The sequence below is a fragment of the Anarrhichthys ocellatus genome, unplaced genomic scaffold (assembly GCF_004355925.1).
Source record: "Anarrhichthys ocellatus isolate YVR2014 unplaced genomic scaffold, GSC_Weel_1.0 scaffold38, whole genome shotgun sequence".
NCBI classification, from domain to species: domain Eukaryota; kingdom Metazoa; phylum Chordata; class Actinopteri; order Perciformes; family Anarhichadidae; genus Anarrhichthys; species Anarrhichthys ocellatus.
This window is the reverse complement of record NW_022280068.1, coordinates 2,731,810-2,750,060: the sequence shown is the minus strand read 5'-3', so window position 1 is coordinate 2,750,060 and position 18,251 is coordinate 2,731,810. Positions and strand designations below refer to the sequence as shown.

At 39.8% G+C, this 18,251-nt stretch overlaps 1 protein-coding gene across 2 annotated transcripts in view; it reads right to left on the bottom strand.

Moving 5' to 3' along the window:
- patl1 (PAT1 homolog 1, processing body mRNA decay factor) overlaps positions 1 to 13,290 on the bottom strand; it is a 27,977-nt gene extending 14,687 nt beyond the window's left edge. Inside the window, exons 1-11 of one of the 2 annotated variants that reach the window (XM_031867049.1) lie at positions 13,207 to 13,290; positions 10,946 to 11,051; positions 9,808 to 10,011; positions 9,237 to 9,500; positions 6,176 to 6,264; positions 5,714 to 5,794; positions 4,143 to 4,340; positions 3,598 to 3,699; positions 2,303 to 2,389; positions 1,508 to 1,719; positions 1,137 to 1,281 (exon numbers count right to left, since the gene is read on the bottom strand). In XM_031867049.1, the coding sequence (XP_031722909.1) occupies positions 1,137 to 1,281; positions 1,508 to 1,719; positions 2,303 to 2,389; positions 3,598 to 3,699; positions 4,143 to 4,340; positions 5,714 to 5,794; positions 6,176 to 6,264; positions 9,237 to 9,500; positions 9,808 to 10,011; positions 10,946 to 11,051; positions 13,207 to 13,221 (1,503 nt within the window). In that variant the 5' untranslated portion in view covers positions 13,222 to 13,290. The other variant, XM_031867048.1, reaches the window with a different exon arrangement.
- Between the last annotated feature and the right edge of the window lie 4,961 nt (positions 13,291 to 18,251).

The window sequence follows — 18,251 nt, the reverse complement described above, 5'->3', positions numbered from 1 at the left end:
GGGGGGGGGGGGGAGATCCTCTAAAGATCTCTAAGAACCTGAATGACTGTATATGAGAGCGAGAGGAGTGCGTATGTGTCTGTGTGTTTATCAACATCACTAATTAGCTTAATCAGAAACACCTGTGTCCTTGCAGCCTTTTCATGGAGATAAAACAGGGAAACACCTCTCTAACAAATCCTCAAAACTCCCATAACCGTAGCTCCTATTGCTCCAATATTAATAAATGAGAGGAAGGATGAGTTGAAGAACAGATCCTGTAAAAATTGTGTCTGTAGAGTAAAAAATGTGGCTTAACTGGCGATCTAGAAATGGGGTACCGTGTTCCGTGGAAGATGTTTTTGAAGCAAAATTTAACATTGGTCTCTATGGAGCAGAAAGTTGGTTTTCCTCTTTTTTTCCTCTTCTGTGCCAAATGTGGAAATCTGTGGGATTCCAGTCATTTGTCTACGACAAGAACAGCTACTTTTAAAACTAGAAATTATGCATGAAGAGTGAAGATTGTGGACTCACTGGCAAAAGACAAAACTTTTTTCCACAAGAATCTCAAGCTGCTCTTCACTCTAGCGGTGACATCACGCACTCTAAGCTGCGCAATACACACCCATTATAAAGTCAGAAAAGGACTGAAAAAAATCATAAAAGTTAAATTGCTGCAGTTGTTCAAAAAGTGTAAAAGATATTAAAAAGCTGAATCATGCGGCAATATATCAGGGTTTTCTCAACAGTTTAAAGTTATAATGGTGTCTGTAGCTGAAAGTATGAGGAAGTAGGAGGATTTGAAAGTTGAAGAGGATTTGAACATTTTCTCCATAGAAACCCATTAAAAAAAAAATGTGCAAAAAGCTTAATAATTCAATAAGTTTAAAGATTATAAATATGAAGAGACATAGTAGACATGAGCTGAAAGAGCTGAACATTTTGATAGTTGAACGGTTTCTGTAGCTTAAAAAATGTGGAAGGAGAAGAGTGCCAAAAAACGTACGGAAGAAATATAATAATATAAAGAAGTATAAAGAACAGGATAACAATAGTTGGAATGCTTAACAGCATTCCAACAATTAAAAAGGGTCAGCTATTTTGAGCTCCCTACATGAATGCAAATAACAGGGCAACAACAGCATCTAAAAACCAACCTGATAGTAGTAGTCATCCAGATAAGGGTCAGTACTTTGCAGCTGCATCATCTGGATCTTGGTTACCCATTCCTTCTCTTTTTGAGTCATAAGGTTACTGTAGGGGTCCCTGCTTCGCCGGTCCCCTCCAGTCCTGCCACGGTCCCTAAAGGGAGGCAAAGAGACAAGAACACATGTCTACCCAGTGACCTTTGGAAAGTAACTGAAAAGCAACAGCTGCCATTTTCTGTTCAGAATGTGATCTTAGCCTGTAACCTGCTCTGTGTTTAGGATAATGTTGCTTCTTGGTTAGTGATCCAGTGCTGTGTAATCTCACAGTTCTATCATTATTCACATGTACTGTGTGTACACAAACATGCACACTTGCTTACCCTCCCCGGTTCTGCATGCGCTGGGTGAGCATGCGGCGGTGCTGGGGGTGGAGGTGGGTGGTGTTGTGCCGGATTGGTGGCGCGTGGTTGAGGTGGCCATGAGGGGGCGGGCCAATTCTGTGACCGAGTGGAGGACCGAAAAATGGCCTAAAACCGCCACCACCACCCGGTAACAAAGGAGGCGCTGGTCCACCGTGAGGAAAACCAGCCACCTGGAGAAAGAGAGGGACAATTACTCAGTGTGAGATAATGAGTCATGTGATTTAGGAGGGAACTATTTAAGTATTGGTGCTGCTGTGTCAGTATTACTCAGAGAAGCAGTTTCTGCACCCATCATGGGTTCGCCAGGTTTCTATAATGCCGTCTTAAGTCTGAAGAAACCCAAGCATACTAGCTAGGTAATGAGACACCATTTGTACTAAAGATTTGCTTTTTCCATTTTGATGGAGGTGAAGTGTCTTCTCCTGTTTCTAGAGCAAAGCTGGGCTTAAGAAATACCACACTAACAATACTTCTGAAAAACAGAAGTAAAACTAAAGTCAATCTTCTTATCCAAGTACAGCCAGGACAGCAAACAATCACATTTCTCAGAATGTCAGCCTGGTCATTCTACTAGTATTGTAATAAAAAAAAAAGCATTGCCTCTAATTTGACTTTTCTTGTCAAATGACTTTAGTTTTCTGTATTTCATTATCAACCCAATTTCTCTTATCCCAAGGTATTACCGACCACTTATCGAAGAAACCAGGAGTTATATGCAGCAATCTAAAAAGAGTGTGTTTCTATGATACCAACCTGAGAGTTCAGCAGCTGGACACGTTGAATCTGAGACAGGACCGAACCAACTCCGGGAGGGAACGGACTGCGACACAGCGGAGAGTTCTGAACAAAGACGGCAGATAAACACTTCTAAGCCCTGAATAATGAAAATGGAAGTTGGTTTGTCTCTCTTGTCTACTCCTTTTTTAAAGGAACGGTTAAATGAGAAGATCAATACCACTTTCATGTCTGTACCGCAAATATATAGCTACCATCAGCAGCTGGCTAACTTAACCATTTTTTTGAAGGAAAGCAGAAAATCATCAATATAACAGGATTTGAAGATTTTCTCCATAGAGATCCCATTTAAAAAAAATTGCAAACAGCTTAATATTTCAAAGAATTTAAAGATTACAAATATGAAAAGTAATTTCACCCCTCTCCTGAAAGAGCTAAACATTTTGATATTCGAATGGTGTCTGTGGCTTAAAAAAATGTCAGCAGTAGTGATATTTGTAGTAGAAGTTGTAGTAGAAGTATCATTAGTAGTAGAAGTATTAGTATTTAGAAGAAGTAGTAGTATCAGTAGTAGTAGTAATAGCTGTAGTAGTGGTCGTAGTATTTAATATAACAGTAGTAGTAGTAGAAGTAGTAGTAATGGCAGTATTTGAAGTAGCAGTAGTAGTAGTACTAGTAGCAGTCGTACTAATAGCTGTAGTAGTATTAGTACTGGGTACATGAATAGCAGTAGTAGTAGTAGCAGTTGTAGTATAAGTAATAGTAGTAGTGGTAGTAATAATATTGATGGTAGCAGCAATAGTAGTAGCAACAGCAAAAGTTGTAGTAGTAGCAGTAATACTAGAAATATTAGCAGCAGTAGTAGTAGTTGTCGCAGTATTAGTAAGAGAATTCATTATTTCAACAAAAAAGCCTAATTTTGAGCTTAATGTTTAAATACAGTTAATCCATGGGGCTTTTATTTTAAAAGGGTGGGGCTGGGTGGGGGAGAGAGGGGGAGAGGAGACATAATCATAATATTTGACACATAAACAGAGGTTAGCTTAATTACCGATAGCTTAATTTCCTAACCCAATATTAAGAGCAAATGATTGGTTCGGAAGGGTCAGCTATCGGTCGGAAAAAAAAGTCAATTAGCATCTTTAGTTTTGCAGACCCAATGTTCAAGCTGTTCATGGATGAAATCACAGAAACACTGATTTCTTGAGATGTGTTGTGCCATTTCACTTACAGGAACCCTAGAACGTTCTTTCATTTAATGTGAATACAAAGCTGAAAAACCGAGGGGAGGATGGGGAAAGGAAAAAACTCACAGCTATATTGAGGAGGGTGTTGGGTGACACTCGCTCAGGGAAAGGAGGAGGGTATCTATGCTGGACCGGGGCTCTCACATGAACCGCCGTGGGATGGTGGATCTACACACACACACACACACACACACACACACACACACACACACACACACACACACACACACACACACACACACACACACACACACACACACCAGGGTTAACAGAGACAAAGCCAACTACACGTCAAGTACAAACATGATGCAGCACGCCAAGTACTACAATTATTAAGACTGTCAGACTCACTAAGATGTGGCAAACTGACCCCAGAAACAACAACATAATACCACATAACTTTTTACTGTGGTAGGCAAGTGTATTTGAAAACCTTTGTCTTCAACAAACACAAATAGCCTTCCACATTGACAAACAGTGACAATAATGGGGGGCGTTTTTGAGACATGAGATTTAGTGTTCATTTGGACCTTGGAAATCGTTAAAGGGGGAAAAGATGGAGGAAAAACAGGAAAAGTGTAGAATGAGAAGAACTGTCATCTGTTATTCACCTGATGATTTAGAGCATGGCTCATTGGCTGTTTGGGCGGGGTTCCAATAGGCACTGCCCTCACCGGAGGGGAGCCAATCACAGGGGAAGAAGAGCGTGGAGGTGGTACCCTCTCTGACAAATCCCGTCCATCATTCCTACCCTGAGGAGGTTGTTTCGGAAGGCCCACCTCCTTGATTATAGACATCAGAGGACTATCCTGAGGAGGACAAAAAGGGTGATTAGAAAAATACAGATGACTACACCAAAATCAACAGCTTGGTTGAGCCCTTTTTACGCTGAACCTACTGTATAAAATTCGGAGAAATATTTTTGTGTCTATACAGTCGGTCACTATGTAATTGACACTGAATTCAGAAAAGGAGATTTCATTTCTTATGTGCGTTTATTGGGTTTGTTACGGATATTTGACATCCCCATCACAGGCCCGCCAACCCTGGACAATAGTTATTGAGGACTTCGGCAACCAATATACATCAAAATGTAATCGCTGCTCCTCGCACAATAAATTACTGTACATAATTTGCATACATCAGTGTTTCCCACAGGATTTTGTGAGACTGTGGTGGGTGGACCTCGGACCCTAGAAGAACATTTTGCACATTCTAAAGTTAAATGCACCAATCTAGTGCACTTTGAGAGCAAAACTAAGAGGCCGGATCTATGAAGAACTTTGGGCTCTTGTAAACAATTGTGTGCTCTAGCAGTGGTGGAATCTAACTAGGTGCATATAGGCTACTTAAGTCAGTCACCTACTATACATAAGGGGTACTTGTACTTCATAATTCACAACATCTCAGAGGGACATACATACTTTTTACTTCACTACATTTATTTGACAATATAGGTTACCAGCTACTTTGCAGATTCAGATTCCTATTACAAAATATGTATTAACTAAAAAAAACTATGATGTATTATTTAAGAAGTATAGAATTATCAAGTATATATAATAGTTGGCTTCACCTTTACCAGCTGCAAGTGACAACCACATTAATAAATCAATGATTATAATGCAGTAGTAGTATCTTTACTTTTGGTACTTTAAGTATATTCTGATGCTAAGACTTAGTATTAAGTATTTTTACACTGGTATTACTATTTACTTAACAAAAAGATTCATCATTCAATGATAAGCCAATTGGTCGTATAGATATGAATGCTGATGACACAGCAAAAAAAAAGAAGAAACAATCATCCAATGTCTCTCGATTAACTCGGCTATATTTTTTATCCTATACTTAGGTGTTAAAAAAAGACAACTGTCCTCTTTTTAAATACCTTAAAGTAATAACTTGTACCAAAATATTTTGATGTAAAAAACAAGGGCCTGCTACGCAAAATGCGTACAGGTTGGAAGGTCTGCCATCATATAATGATGGAATTAGATGGTGGCCATTATGCAATGATTTAGCAATGAAAAGGCAATTAGCATTTTTAAAAGGTGTGATAGTGATGTGTTAAAGCAAAATAAATGCCAAATGCCAAGGTTAATTTGAATCTATGTTTTTAGTTATGCTGTACTAGACATGCATTCTCAGTGTTTTGTAGAAGCAGAAGAGTATCCCTCACCTCCATGTGTGTAATCAGTCCGGGGGAGACACTCACCGGCCCAAAACCCATACTGTTCTCCCAGATACTGTGAGAGTTCATCTAGAGATGAGAGAAAATATATTTTCAAACTAAAAGATTTTACACAAACAAAGTTTAAATAAACAATACTGCAAACAGCCAGTTACACTAAATATAATTCACAGCTTAAACTCAAATCCAGAAAAGAAGCTGCCGATTAGTAAATTGTGGAAATATAAACCATGAATCCACCCCTCATTAATATCTTAACAGTCATAAAGCATTATAAGTAATGCACCACTCCGAAAAAAAAACACTGCAAGCTTCTTCTCCCACATGTCCCACCGCATAATCTGACATAGAATAAATATGAGGTGATTGCATTTTTACAAACTGCTTTGCAAGCTTTAAAAATACTGGTATACAGAATAGTAGAGACAGATACGTCAGTTCAAAACTAACCTGGGCCATAGGAGCAGTCCCTCTACGCAGTAAGTGTTGCTGCTGTTGGTAGCTGAGCATGGACGAGAGAGCAGCGCCAGGAGGAAGGCCTGGAATAGTACAGCAGGACACAGCAGATTTTAATATTAATCAAACAAGGACCATACACAAAAAACATCCATCTCCCTGGGCAGGTACACACAGAACAATACCAGGACACATTCAACACATTACAGTCTCTATCACACTATGTAAACAATTATGTCGACAAATTTCAAGGTAAAAGTTGAGAAACGTTAATTCAGAAGACCAGGGCCAAGGATTCAGGGCCATAAGTATTTGGACTGTGACACAATTTTTCTAATTTTGCAACACGACTCCAGTGGTGAAGACTTTCAGCTTTAATTCAATGGATATAACAAAAATATCACAATAACGTTTAGGAATTACAGCCATTTTTACACAGTCTCCCACATTTTCAGAGGCTCAAAAGAAAAAACATAATTGTGAATAAAATCATTATTTGTGTTAGTGCTGGGCAACGATTAAATATTTAATCGCGATTAATCGCATGGATTTTTTGCAATTAATCGCGATTAATCGCATTGTTATGGCAAAGTTCAATAATGAATTCAAAAGTAGTGTATTGCGCACTTTTATTTTAAAAGTACTGCTGTATGAACAAAAGGGCAATAACATTTGGTTCACGAGATGCAGGTAGCATGTTTTATATTTAATGTGAATATAATTCATACTTTGTTGGCATCTTATTCTGAAAACCGGATGTTCGTCTGAAGAAACCGGATGTTGTCTCACGTTAATCTTTCCGCTAACTTTCAAAGTCCTTCGCTCGCTCCCGATCTGTGCCGTTTAAATGTGTTTACCGTGAATTTCAGCATATAGGTGCACTAAAATGTAAGTGTCTGCTGAGTTGACCACGGAGATCTGAGTGTCTGCTGACCTTACCGCAGCGATGTCCAGTAGTCTCCAGGGAGAGCAACAGCTGGTGCAGCTTCTCTCTTTATTTCTGCCCACCCCCCCCCTCCCCCCGACCAGAAGCGGAAGGCACCTTTTCTCTACGGCAACCCTGAAGGGACATATCTCCAATACAAAACGATAAACATGAGACAGTCTGTTACAATAATAATAAATTAAAAATATTTACCTGTTGTTGTTTTTTAATTATTATTATTTTTTTTTTCCATCTCAAAAGGCTCAAGGAGAGACACACACACACACACTGTTTGCTGGCTTTTATCCCACTGTTCTTGTCATTATCTTGTTGTTATGTATATGTATTGTCTCTTGTCTTTCAATTAAAAAAAGAAAAAAAATAATAAATGTAAAAAATGTGTTAACGCGCGATAAAATAATTGTCGGCGTTAATTAATGAATACGTTAACGCGAAATTAACGCGTTAACTTGCCCAGCACTATTTGTAATACTTGGGGGAAAATCATTTGCAGTCAATGACTGCCTGAAGTCTGGCACCCATAGAAATCACCAAACGGTGAGTCCTCCTTTGAGATGCTTTGCCAGACATTTTACTGCAGCCTCCTTCAGCTACTGCTGTTTGTGGGTCTTTCTGCCTTCAGTTTTATATTCAGTAAGTGAAAAGCCTGCTCACTTCAGTTGAGATCAGGTGACTGACTTGGCCATTGAAGAATATTCCATTCCTTTGCCCTGAGAAGCTCGTGTTGTGTTCACAGTATGTTTTAGGTCATAATCCATCTGCACTGTGAAGCGCCGTCCAATCAATTTTGTAGCATTAAGGTGGATCTGAGCAGATAGTTTAGCCCCAACACCTCAGAACTCATCCTGCTGCTTCTATCAGCTGTGACATCACCAATGAACACCAGTGACCCAGTTCCATTGGCAGCCATACATGCCCATGTCATACTGCCTCCACCATGTTAAACAGATGATGTGGAATGCTTCGGATCATGAGCCGTTCCTTTCCTTCTCCACATTTTTCTCTTCCCATCATTCTGGTACAAGTTAATCTTGGTTTCATCTGTCCAAAGAATCTTGTTCCCAAACTGGTCAGGCTCTGTCAGATGTTTTCTGGCAAAGTCTAATCGGCCTTCCTGTTTGCACCTTGTTGTAAACCCTCTGTATTTAGATTCATGAAGGTCTCTTGATTGTAGACTACTACAATTGCATGTCTACCTCCTCCAGAGTGTTCTTGACTTCAGTAGATGTTATGAAGGGGTTTTTATTTCTTCAGTGGACAACTGTTGGAGTTTGATATATCATAATATCACCAACGATTATATCTACTTGTTTAAATATATCTAAATAGAGCAGTGATAGGAGGCATGAGCAGTGATAGGAGGCGTGAGCAGTGATAGGCGTGAAAGGAAAAGTCTTTCAACTCCCACTAGAAAGATAGAGATGACTATGACAAACTGGTACATGCAATACACACATTAGAGACCATACAAACATAACTCACACCGACATGACAGGGAAAGTGACACACTGTGATTTACTGGGTTTAATTAAAAAATATTGACAGATCAAAGGAAACGGAGGAAGAGCTTAAAAGGGCAAAGCCACATTATACAGTATAAAACTACATAAGAACAGAATAAATCAGTTCCTCTCCGGAGAATGACTCGGGTTGTGTTCTTTGCTTGAAGAATAAACTATATTGCATCGATCTCTGTCTGATTCCAGTGCATTCTTCAAAGTTCATCAGGACACCAATAGGTATTAAGTATAGAACAATAATAGAGTCGGAGCAGTAGTTTAAACTTCATCAACTGGCCCAGTCTATGACACTATATTTACCGTCTGCACTGATTAGACATCCACATAAAATGTGGCGAATTTGGTGCAATGTCTAATACCTGGCCACATGCTTCAAACAAATAGGGGGCAGCATTTCCCCTCAACAATCTCTGTAACACAATACATAGACCTCTTTGACAAACCGTCAACACTGTAACCTATTTATATTCTGGTGGTAATGTTCAATGTCCATGTTTCAGGCCGGATCTTACACATCGTACCTTTAAGTTGGCTATCTGATTAGTAACTGAAGTCACCAATACAAAAAAATTATTGCATTTATTCTCACCTAAGGCAGAGGGCCCAGGAGGCAGCTGGTGCTGGGGGTGATGGGGATGCTGGTGTGGTTGAGTGGGATGAGGGATTGAGGAGGGCTGGGGCCGGACTCTGGGTCGGTCCAAGCCCTGCAGAGCGGACAGGCTGGAACGTGAAGAGCTGGGGGATGGACCAGGTCTCTCAGCTGCTCCGACCCCAGCGATGGCAGGGTCAGCCTCCAGGATGAGTCTGGCCAGGGACTCAGCCAAGTCACCTCCCCCTCCTCGATCCTCCACATCTGAAAGGACAGTTTTACTTTGGATTTTCCAACCAGGTGTATGTATTTTTTCCAGGTATATTATTGCTCTCCATGTGATATATTAAATAATAAGTCAGGGAAAAATCTGTGACCAGCAATTCTGTTCAGTTATCCAATAAATTTGGCCCATTGCCAAGCCCAATTTTACACTCTTAAAAATAGAATCAAGTACTTTAGTTGATCTCAAGACCTAAAAAAATATCCAGTGAAGTAAGGAATACTGCAATCTCACAGAGAACTGAACAGGATTCCTGAGTCAAGTCAAGTCTCGCTGCCTATCACTGACCTGGAGGCAGTCCAGAGGAAGACAAGGAGAATTTTAGTGAAGGGACAGAAGATGGAAGGGGGAGATGGCCCGCTGAGGAAGGGAGATAGGTGGAGGATGAGTCCTCAGCTCCACCTAGATCTGATTCTCCTCCCATTCCCCCTCCTAGCCCGTCCCCCTTATCGAGCCCAGCGAGACGTTTGTGTTCCTCCTGCCAGTCGTCATCTGGAAGAAGAGAGGAGCCAAACACAGTGGTTGTTTGTTCTACGGCGATGAATCATCTGTGCTAGTAAGTATAGTTCTAGAGACTATATATTTTTTGGGCTTATAACTTTGACAAACTTTAACAATCACAGTAGTCAGGTATTGCATTCATGTAGTTGACCAACAATCATTACACCAGTGTAACAGCCCTCTACTTGTGGTGGGCAGTATACCGGTTTCATCATCGCCACCGGTGTCTCAGGTCACGGCATGGATTTTGCAATACTGTCTTTATCGTGATATACACACACACGTACACAAATTTTGGCTTTAGCACACACACACAAGGACGATACAACGCCCGATGAACTACATATGGTTACTCACAGGCTGCCGCCATTCCATTTTAACACAGCACCTCTTGCCGCCTATATTAACAGGTAGAGCAGCCAGTCTTCCATCCACTCAAAGCTTTTTAACACTACATGTCATCATTCACCCAATCACATCCATTCCAACACTGATGGCAGGGGCCACCATGCAAGGTGCCACCTGACCATCATGACTATCTAACATTCATACTACATTCACACACCGTAGGCACAGATACAGGAGACATTTGGGGTTAAGTGTCTTGCCATCGACATGGACTAGCGGAGCCGGAGATCGAACCATTGATTGAAGGACGACCCTGTGAGCTTCACTGAGCCAGAGTCACCCCCCAAAAATGGCGTATTGAAATGTTTTGAGATTGAACAAAAAATCTGTTTACGATGCATTTTCATACATTTCAAATATATGAGTAAGTGTGACTTTTGTTAGACCCCCTTCTTGAAACTGAACTCCACTGAAATTGAGTAATTATGAATGAGCATAGGAGCGATAATTTTGCACACCCTTAAGTATAGTATAGTGATTTAATGCAAACACATTTCAAATTGTATGCAGGACTCACCAATGGCCCCAGCTCCGAAGGTGTCGTCGTTGAACTGATTAATTTCATCTTCCTCTTCTACCAGTCCCTCGTCTTCTTCCTCCAACGTACAGTCTTCATCCAGGGACTGCAAAGACAGCAGGGAAGACCGATGAAGGGATAAGGAACAGATTAAGAGGAAGGTGGGAAAGAGGCAGGGCATGATGACGTAGTCGAGGAATGGGGAAAAGAAATGACACAGTTAGAGAGAAGATAGAGGACGACGTTTAGAGTTAATTGACAGTTTTGCCGGCTCAGTCTGGTGTTTGAGCTTAAACCAATTTGATTTTAAGACAATTGGATGCGTCATAACAGCAAACATTTTGGATTTGAAGCAAATAAAAGAGGTGAGCTGAAAAACAGACATGCAACGCGCAGGAGTTGCTACACTTGCTGCAGTCTCGCAGGCTACACAACGCGAACACTTTACTACACAACACACCCCTTTAAATGACTTCCTGGATTAACGTTCTTATCTTAACCAAAACAAGACAGAAGTCCTTCGTGAAATAAATCACAGTAAATTACATTTTAAAGTGTTTTCTTCTACAGGAACACTAGAAATATTAATATTAATATTAATTAATATATATAAAAAATAATATTAGAGCTTTGTAACTGCAACAGAGGAAATACAAAAGGGTTTTAAACAATACCATAAATGATGTGTCAGTTTACTTAATGCTAAAATGTTATCTGTCAATTATTATCATTATATCAATATTTTAATCAACTGACAGGCATACATACTTCAGTTGCAGTGTTTGGCTTTATTTTCAGATTTAGCCTTTAAATCTGCTTCTGACCAGGTTTGATTGAAAGCTAAATTTACCACAGTAGACTAAAGTAAAAAGACAAACATCAAAATGTTCAGAATAATGCAACACGAAGAAGTTTGGGAATAAGGCTAGATTAGTTAATAACAGTAACTAAGACTCAGTTTGATTAAGTGTCCCAGAAAGAAATTTCCACATGCACAACACAAGGGCCCCAGAAATGTAAAACACCATTCGGACCAACTGTCAGGAGACTTTCTGAATGTTGTCTTTCTAATGTCTGCCAGTCATTAATGATACCATTTAGGGCATGGCTTAATGGTTCAGTAATCTGTAGATTTAAATGCAAGTCATGTCGGGGGTCAGTTTATGAAGAAACTGATGGGTTACCACATAGCAGGTGATTAATAATGTATACTAGCTAATATGTCATATTTGTCAGATGGCCTCTGTAAATGAACATGGGCTCCCAGTGCAACACTACACTATAAAAGTGTTTGGTTGTTTTTGCTATTAAAGTCAAAATGTACATTCATTTGCTGCTGCTAATGCCACATAGACCACAGTAATAAGTGTGATGACTTGAATTTAGTCCCAGCTGGTGAACATGAGGCAATGAAAATAAGTTAAATTAATGCAATCATTAACCTATGTACCAAAAACATCTAACTAGCCTTAGCTACCGTGATAAAATGTCAAGTAGCATTAAACGTATGGAATACAGAGATCGTGCAAAATGTATTTTAGAAAGTGAAAATTGAGTAGAGTGATAATTTAGATTGACATAACTTGCTAGTGTAGCATGACTAGTGTTAAAAGTTAATACTGTATAGCTGTGACTCTGTACATACATCAACGTAATTGAAAATTAAGTTAGCCTAATAACATTCATCAGTTGGCCAAGTCAGCAGTGATCTAGCAGGATTTCTCACTGTGAAAAACCTCAGCGTCACAGACTGACTAGAACGTTAGGTAAAGTTACTCCTGTTTACTCAGTTTAAATAATACGAATACGTAGTACCCAGGACGTCTTCTCCAGGACCTTCTGACACCCTATAGGTAACGTTAGCAAGATAACTCGTTAGCCACGATGCTAATGCTGATGTTACATCACGCAGGACCCACGTCGATGGAAAACTGGCACTGCTGCCCAGGAACTAACCAATATAATACTGTTTAGACACAGATTATAAATATCACACACTTGCCTTTCATAAAGTGTATCAATTTATTTAACAATCCTTGTCACCATTGGAAGGGAGCGCTTATCTTCCTTCTGGCTCAGGTTACCAGGCAAGCGGGGTGCTTCACAGGCCGCCAACCGCATTGAATTTAGCAGTCGCATAAACAATAGTCAACATTCACTCTCTACATCACACGCATTCTGTAATTACTACCAGTTCTCTGTAAAATATCTGAAATTGTCTTCAGGAAAAGGGCATGTTTGTCCTGGGGTAAAATACTCACCTGAAATCGGAACATCTATCTTTGGGCTTTTGGGAAAATAAGTGCATCGGGAGCGAGGCGGCGCGCAAATGACGCAGAAGGGACGTCGTCCACTTGAACGTGCGTTGCGGAACGACGTGAACGAGCACGCATTTGATACAGCGCTGCTGCTGACTGTTGTCCTCTTGTGAATGCTTCCCTCCACTGTTGGAAATCAGAAATAGTAGCTACCTATTAAATAAATACAGTACCACAGGCAACATTAGGAACAGTAAACGAAACTGGCCAACATAATTTGAATGTTTTAATATTCATTACCATTCTCAGTTGTTGTAGATAGCCTATCGCTTTTTATTGACTTCATGCAACTATGGTCTAATCATTTCCAAACTCGCGCTTGGACGAGATCGAGCATTTCTCTGTGTGACCCCCTCTTCCATTTGTGGAGAACTTAGTAATAAGATAACTGATCTTTAAAACATCGTTTGTTTACAAATGCATTTTTTTCTGTCTGAATTAGTTTTTGTGTCATTGTGTAACGTGCAGTTATATCATCTGGGAACATGTACAAAAATACATACATCTAACATGTATATATATATATATATATATATATATACTACTGGGGCTGGGCTGACACACACATAGGAATGTTTCAGATTGATGGGGGAGTTTATTTCATTCTACTGCAGTGAGTATAATTATCTAATTATCATAACTGTTCGATTTGAAGAACATAAATATGCCTCCTTATGTAATTAGGCGAAGTGCTTGATTTTATTTTATTTGCAACACAAGCTGTGATATGAGAAAACGCATATTTGAAAGTAGTAAGGCATACTCAGTAGAGTGCAGATCTGTCATGATCTTGGATTAGTTTTTTTTTGGTTTCCTGTTTTATTTTGAAGTTCCCGGCCTATTGTGTGACCTGGGTTATGGTTAAGGTCAAATAATCAAATAAATTCAGTTTCTAGATTTCAGACTTTTAGTTTGCTGAAATGTCCTGTGACATTTTCTAAGAGAGGTCCTAGAGTTCTCTCTTTTGGCCAAAGCTGGGAATAGCACTCTGCTTGCAGAATCAAAGTCTTACTGCAGATTCTCTGAAATCTTGAGAACTGTGACTTATTCAAGCCCGTATAAGTTGGCTGAGTTAGTGAAGGGGAGCCTGGGTGCACACAAAATCCCAGGTCAATTGGAGCAAGCAGTGCGGAGCTGTGGACTTTACAAGTCCATAGTGTAGGTACTTGACCTCACGACCTTGGCCCACAGGTCAATACTGAGCAACTTTTGATGCGAAGGTCCTAGGGCCTTGGATGTGGGCTCTACCCCCCCCCCTTTTGTGGCCATTGCGGTTTGATTGGTACCAAGTTTGAGGTTCTAGGACCTTGGGTAATAAATCCCCTTCACCATATATGGTGAAGAGGCTTAGATGGTGTATAGCTCTTGGCTACTTGGTGCTAGCCTCCTGAAACTTGGTGTGTGTGTGTGTATTCCTAGCCTCCTGAAACTTGGTGTGTGTATTCCTAACCCTTCAGGATCAGTTGGATTTTAATCAACACAATGTTCCTGAGGAAAGATAGCTTTCCAAAGGTCCTGCAGACTGCTTGCTTGGCAGGCCAAATCAAGTCATCAGAGGGAATGTTTGATGCAAAATGCAGGCAGTTTCAACTTTTTTCTCAGATTTTATGACCATTTTTACATAGGTCAAATTTACCGGCATTTTAAAGGCCTATAGCCCAATTTAGACCTTTATTCCTGTTTTTGGGCACCTTAACTTGCAGCTACGAACTCCAAATCGTAGTAATTTTAAATAATTAAAAGACTGTTAAAGGCGTACAGGTTTCTGTTGGCTCCAATAAACCACTTTTACTTGACAGAAGTTGATGAAAATAATATATGGTGGACAAAAGATGACACCCTTTCAGGATCAGTTGGATTTAAATCAATACAATGTTCCTGAGGAAAGATAGCTTTCCAAAGGGTCTGCAGACTTCTCGCTGAATATGCTGAATCACGTCATCAAAGTGAATGTTTGATATGAAATTCTGGCAGATTAAATCATTTTCTTAGAAGTTATTAGCACTTGAAAGATTGCCAGTTGGGTATCTTTTTCCATTCATTTACCCTAACAAAATGTCCCATTCAAATGTCTGCGAGCTTTCCTGCTTCCCACAAAGGCATGCTAGGTGATAGAGAGTGCCAACCAACATGAATGTGTCACATATGGGCCTGGCTACAACATATCCAAAAAGCAGAGCTCTGACATGTTTACAAAGCAAAATTGATCCTATTTGACCAACTTGTTCAGTGGTGTCTGACTTAACGAACCTCACCCCATTGTGACCCTGGATTTTCAAACAGGCAATTTTGCTTTCTAGATATTTTGAAGGGGATTTTACAACTTGACCTCATTGTAGGCCCAGACCACAATGTGTGTCCAAAATTTGTAGTCTCTAGGACCAATTTCTGAGATTCTATGACCATTTTTACATTGGCCAAATTTACCAAAATTATAAGGGAATATGGGGCCAATTAAGACCTTTGTGCCTGTTTTTGGGCACCTTAGCTGGGAGCTACGACCTCCAAATTGTAGTCATCTCATCTCCATAAACCTCTCATTGAATTTGAAAAGGTTTCATTCCTACATCTTACTTTAAAGTATGGAAAAATAACTAAAAGACTGGCATGAGTTCCAATTGGGACATTTTCTGACGGATGGGAAATACGTTTTAAAAATGTAGGAAACATGAAAATTTGTTTTTCTAAATGCTGTGGAGGGGATTTCGCAACGGGCTGTCATTGTAGGCCCACAATGTGTGTCCAAAATTTGGAGTATCTGGGACCAATTTCTGAGATTTTAAGAACATTTTTACATCGGTCAAATTATGTGCTAGCCTCCTGAAACCTGGTGTGTGCATTCCTAGCTACCTGTCTGTCCTCATTACCCGTCTGTCCTCATTACCTGTCTGTCCTCATTACCCATTACCCGTCTGTCCTCGTTACCCGTCTGTCCTTGTTACCTGTCCGTCCTCATTACCCGTCTGTCCTTGTTACCCGTCTGTCCTCGTTACCCGTTACCCGTCTGTCCTCATTACCCGTCTGTCCTCGTTACCGGTCTGTCCTTGTTACCTGTCTGTCCTCGTTACCCGTCTGTCCTTGTTACCCGTCTGTCCTCATTACCACGCAAGATGAGTGAAGTTTAAATCGCTGTATGAAGGCATTGTTTCCAACAGAATATTGACTCAGCCTAAATCTATGTCTATTCTCTTATATGCATTGACACACAGATTTCTGATTACTTCCCTTTTTTCCTTTTCACAGTAAAAAGTATCACCTTCATGGTTTTTTATACATTTAATAAATTTCTCTTGAATTTGTTTTTGACTTGATTTCAGAGCATGAATTAGATTCCCTCTGTTATCTAAGTCTGACTGTTTATAAACATTATATAATAACTCATGAATAAAGTTCTCTATTTGTTTCTTCATACTTGTCATAGTTTCCTCATCTACTGTAGATATTTGGGTTAGTGTTAGTTAGTCCTCTTCATCCTATTCTTTATTCATTCCTTTCATTTAGTTAATTTTATTGTTTATTCATTTATTTTCTGTTGAGTAGTTTAGTTATGTAGTAAGTCCAATAAATATTTCATTTAGAATTGAGCATTGCTTTTTGTGTATATTACATATTAGGTACCTGTAAACCTTGAGAAGAACTCTGTAGCAACCCTGAGATTAAGATTTAATTGGTTAATATCAAATTTGAAAGTTTTCCCATTTTTTCCAAAATTGAATCTTCTGTTAAATACTGTTTGTTAGACTAATGGTGGCTTATGGCATAAACTGAGTGCCATCATTCGTTTGTACTAATTTATGGGTTTATAAGTCATAATTGAATTAGTTATAATCATTACATATCTTGATATTAATTAATTATTATTTATTAAATCTTCTACCAGCAACAACGCTACACCAAAGTCCCATGTCCCCTACTTGAATCTCTACCTTTTCACAGATATTGTGCCTAACTGTTTTTAGGATCCTACAGTGAGATGTGTTTACAACTGATGAGCAAGGACTGCTTGTGATTGATGAAAACCTCTGTGGGTACGTCCCAAGTCTCTTAATTGCATCCTCGTTTCCCTCACTTCTGTCTTTTCATTGAGTCTTAGTCCCTCCCACCAGGGATGCATGGAGAGATGAAAGGAAACCATGCGAGGAGAGAGGAAACAAGGTAATGACAAATAAGAGACTTGAGATGTACCCCCCAGTGTGTTTATAGGATTAAATCCAAAATGGAAGAATGGAATCAGTGTGAGAATGGGCGATAGTGTTGAAGTGCTTTGAGTGGTTGGAAGACTAGAAAAGTGAAGATCGATGATTCAATCCCTCCTAAGTCCCCATTTCAGGTGTCCTTTGGCACGATCCCACTGCAGACCCCTGTACAGCATTGACCGAGGTACTGGTAACCGGATTTATTCAGGTCCTATGCCCTGACCAATGGGCTAGCCTAACCCTTACAAGCAGGTTTCAACCCGTAGTGCTATAACCGATAACCACACACAAACCAAGAACACAGATTGGAACAGATACCTTCTCGCTCTTCAGCTAGTCTTGCATAGCCACAGCCATCTCTACAGCGCTATCCGCGCTAAAGAAACTCCCCATTGGTATCATAACCCAAAGTACATTTATTTTATACTTTATCTTCACTGATAACTCGTTTTCTGCTTTACAGCTTCAGGTCTGTCTGTTACTTTATAGGCCTGGAGGATAGCTCAGGAGCCCACTTGGGAGGTAACATGAACCTGGGCTAATTTACTCAATTATGTAGTTTTATTAATACACAATTAAGTAAAATAAATAGAACTGAAAAGTGTCAACAGAACTGAGCAGCCGTCAGGGTGGATATGGTTTGAATCAAAGTAGGCTAAAGCATAATGATAATATGAAGTAAAAGAGTGCATTTGCAGAGTGCTTTGAGGTGATTTATTTTTTGTTTGCCTTCTTTTTCCAGGTTATTGTGGGCAGTCCATGTCATTTTAGTTTTTAAATGTGCTTTCAGAA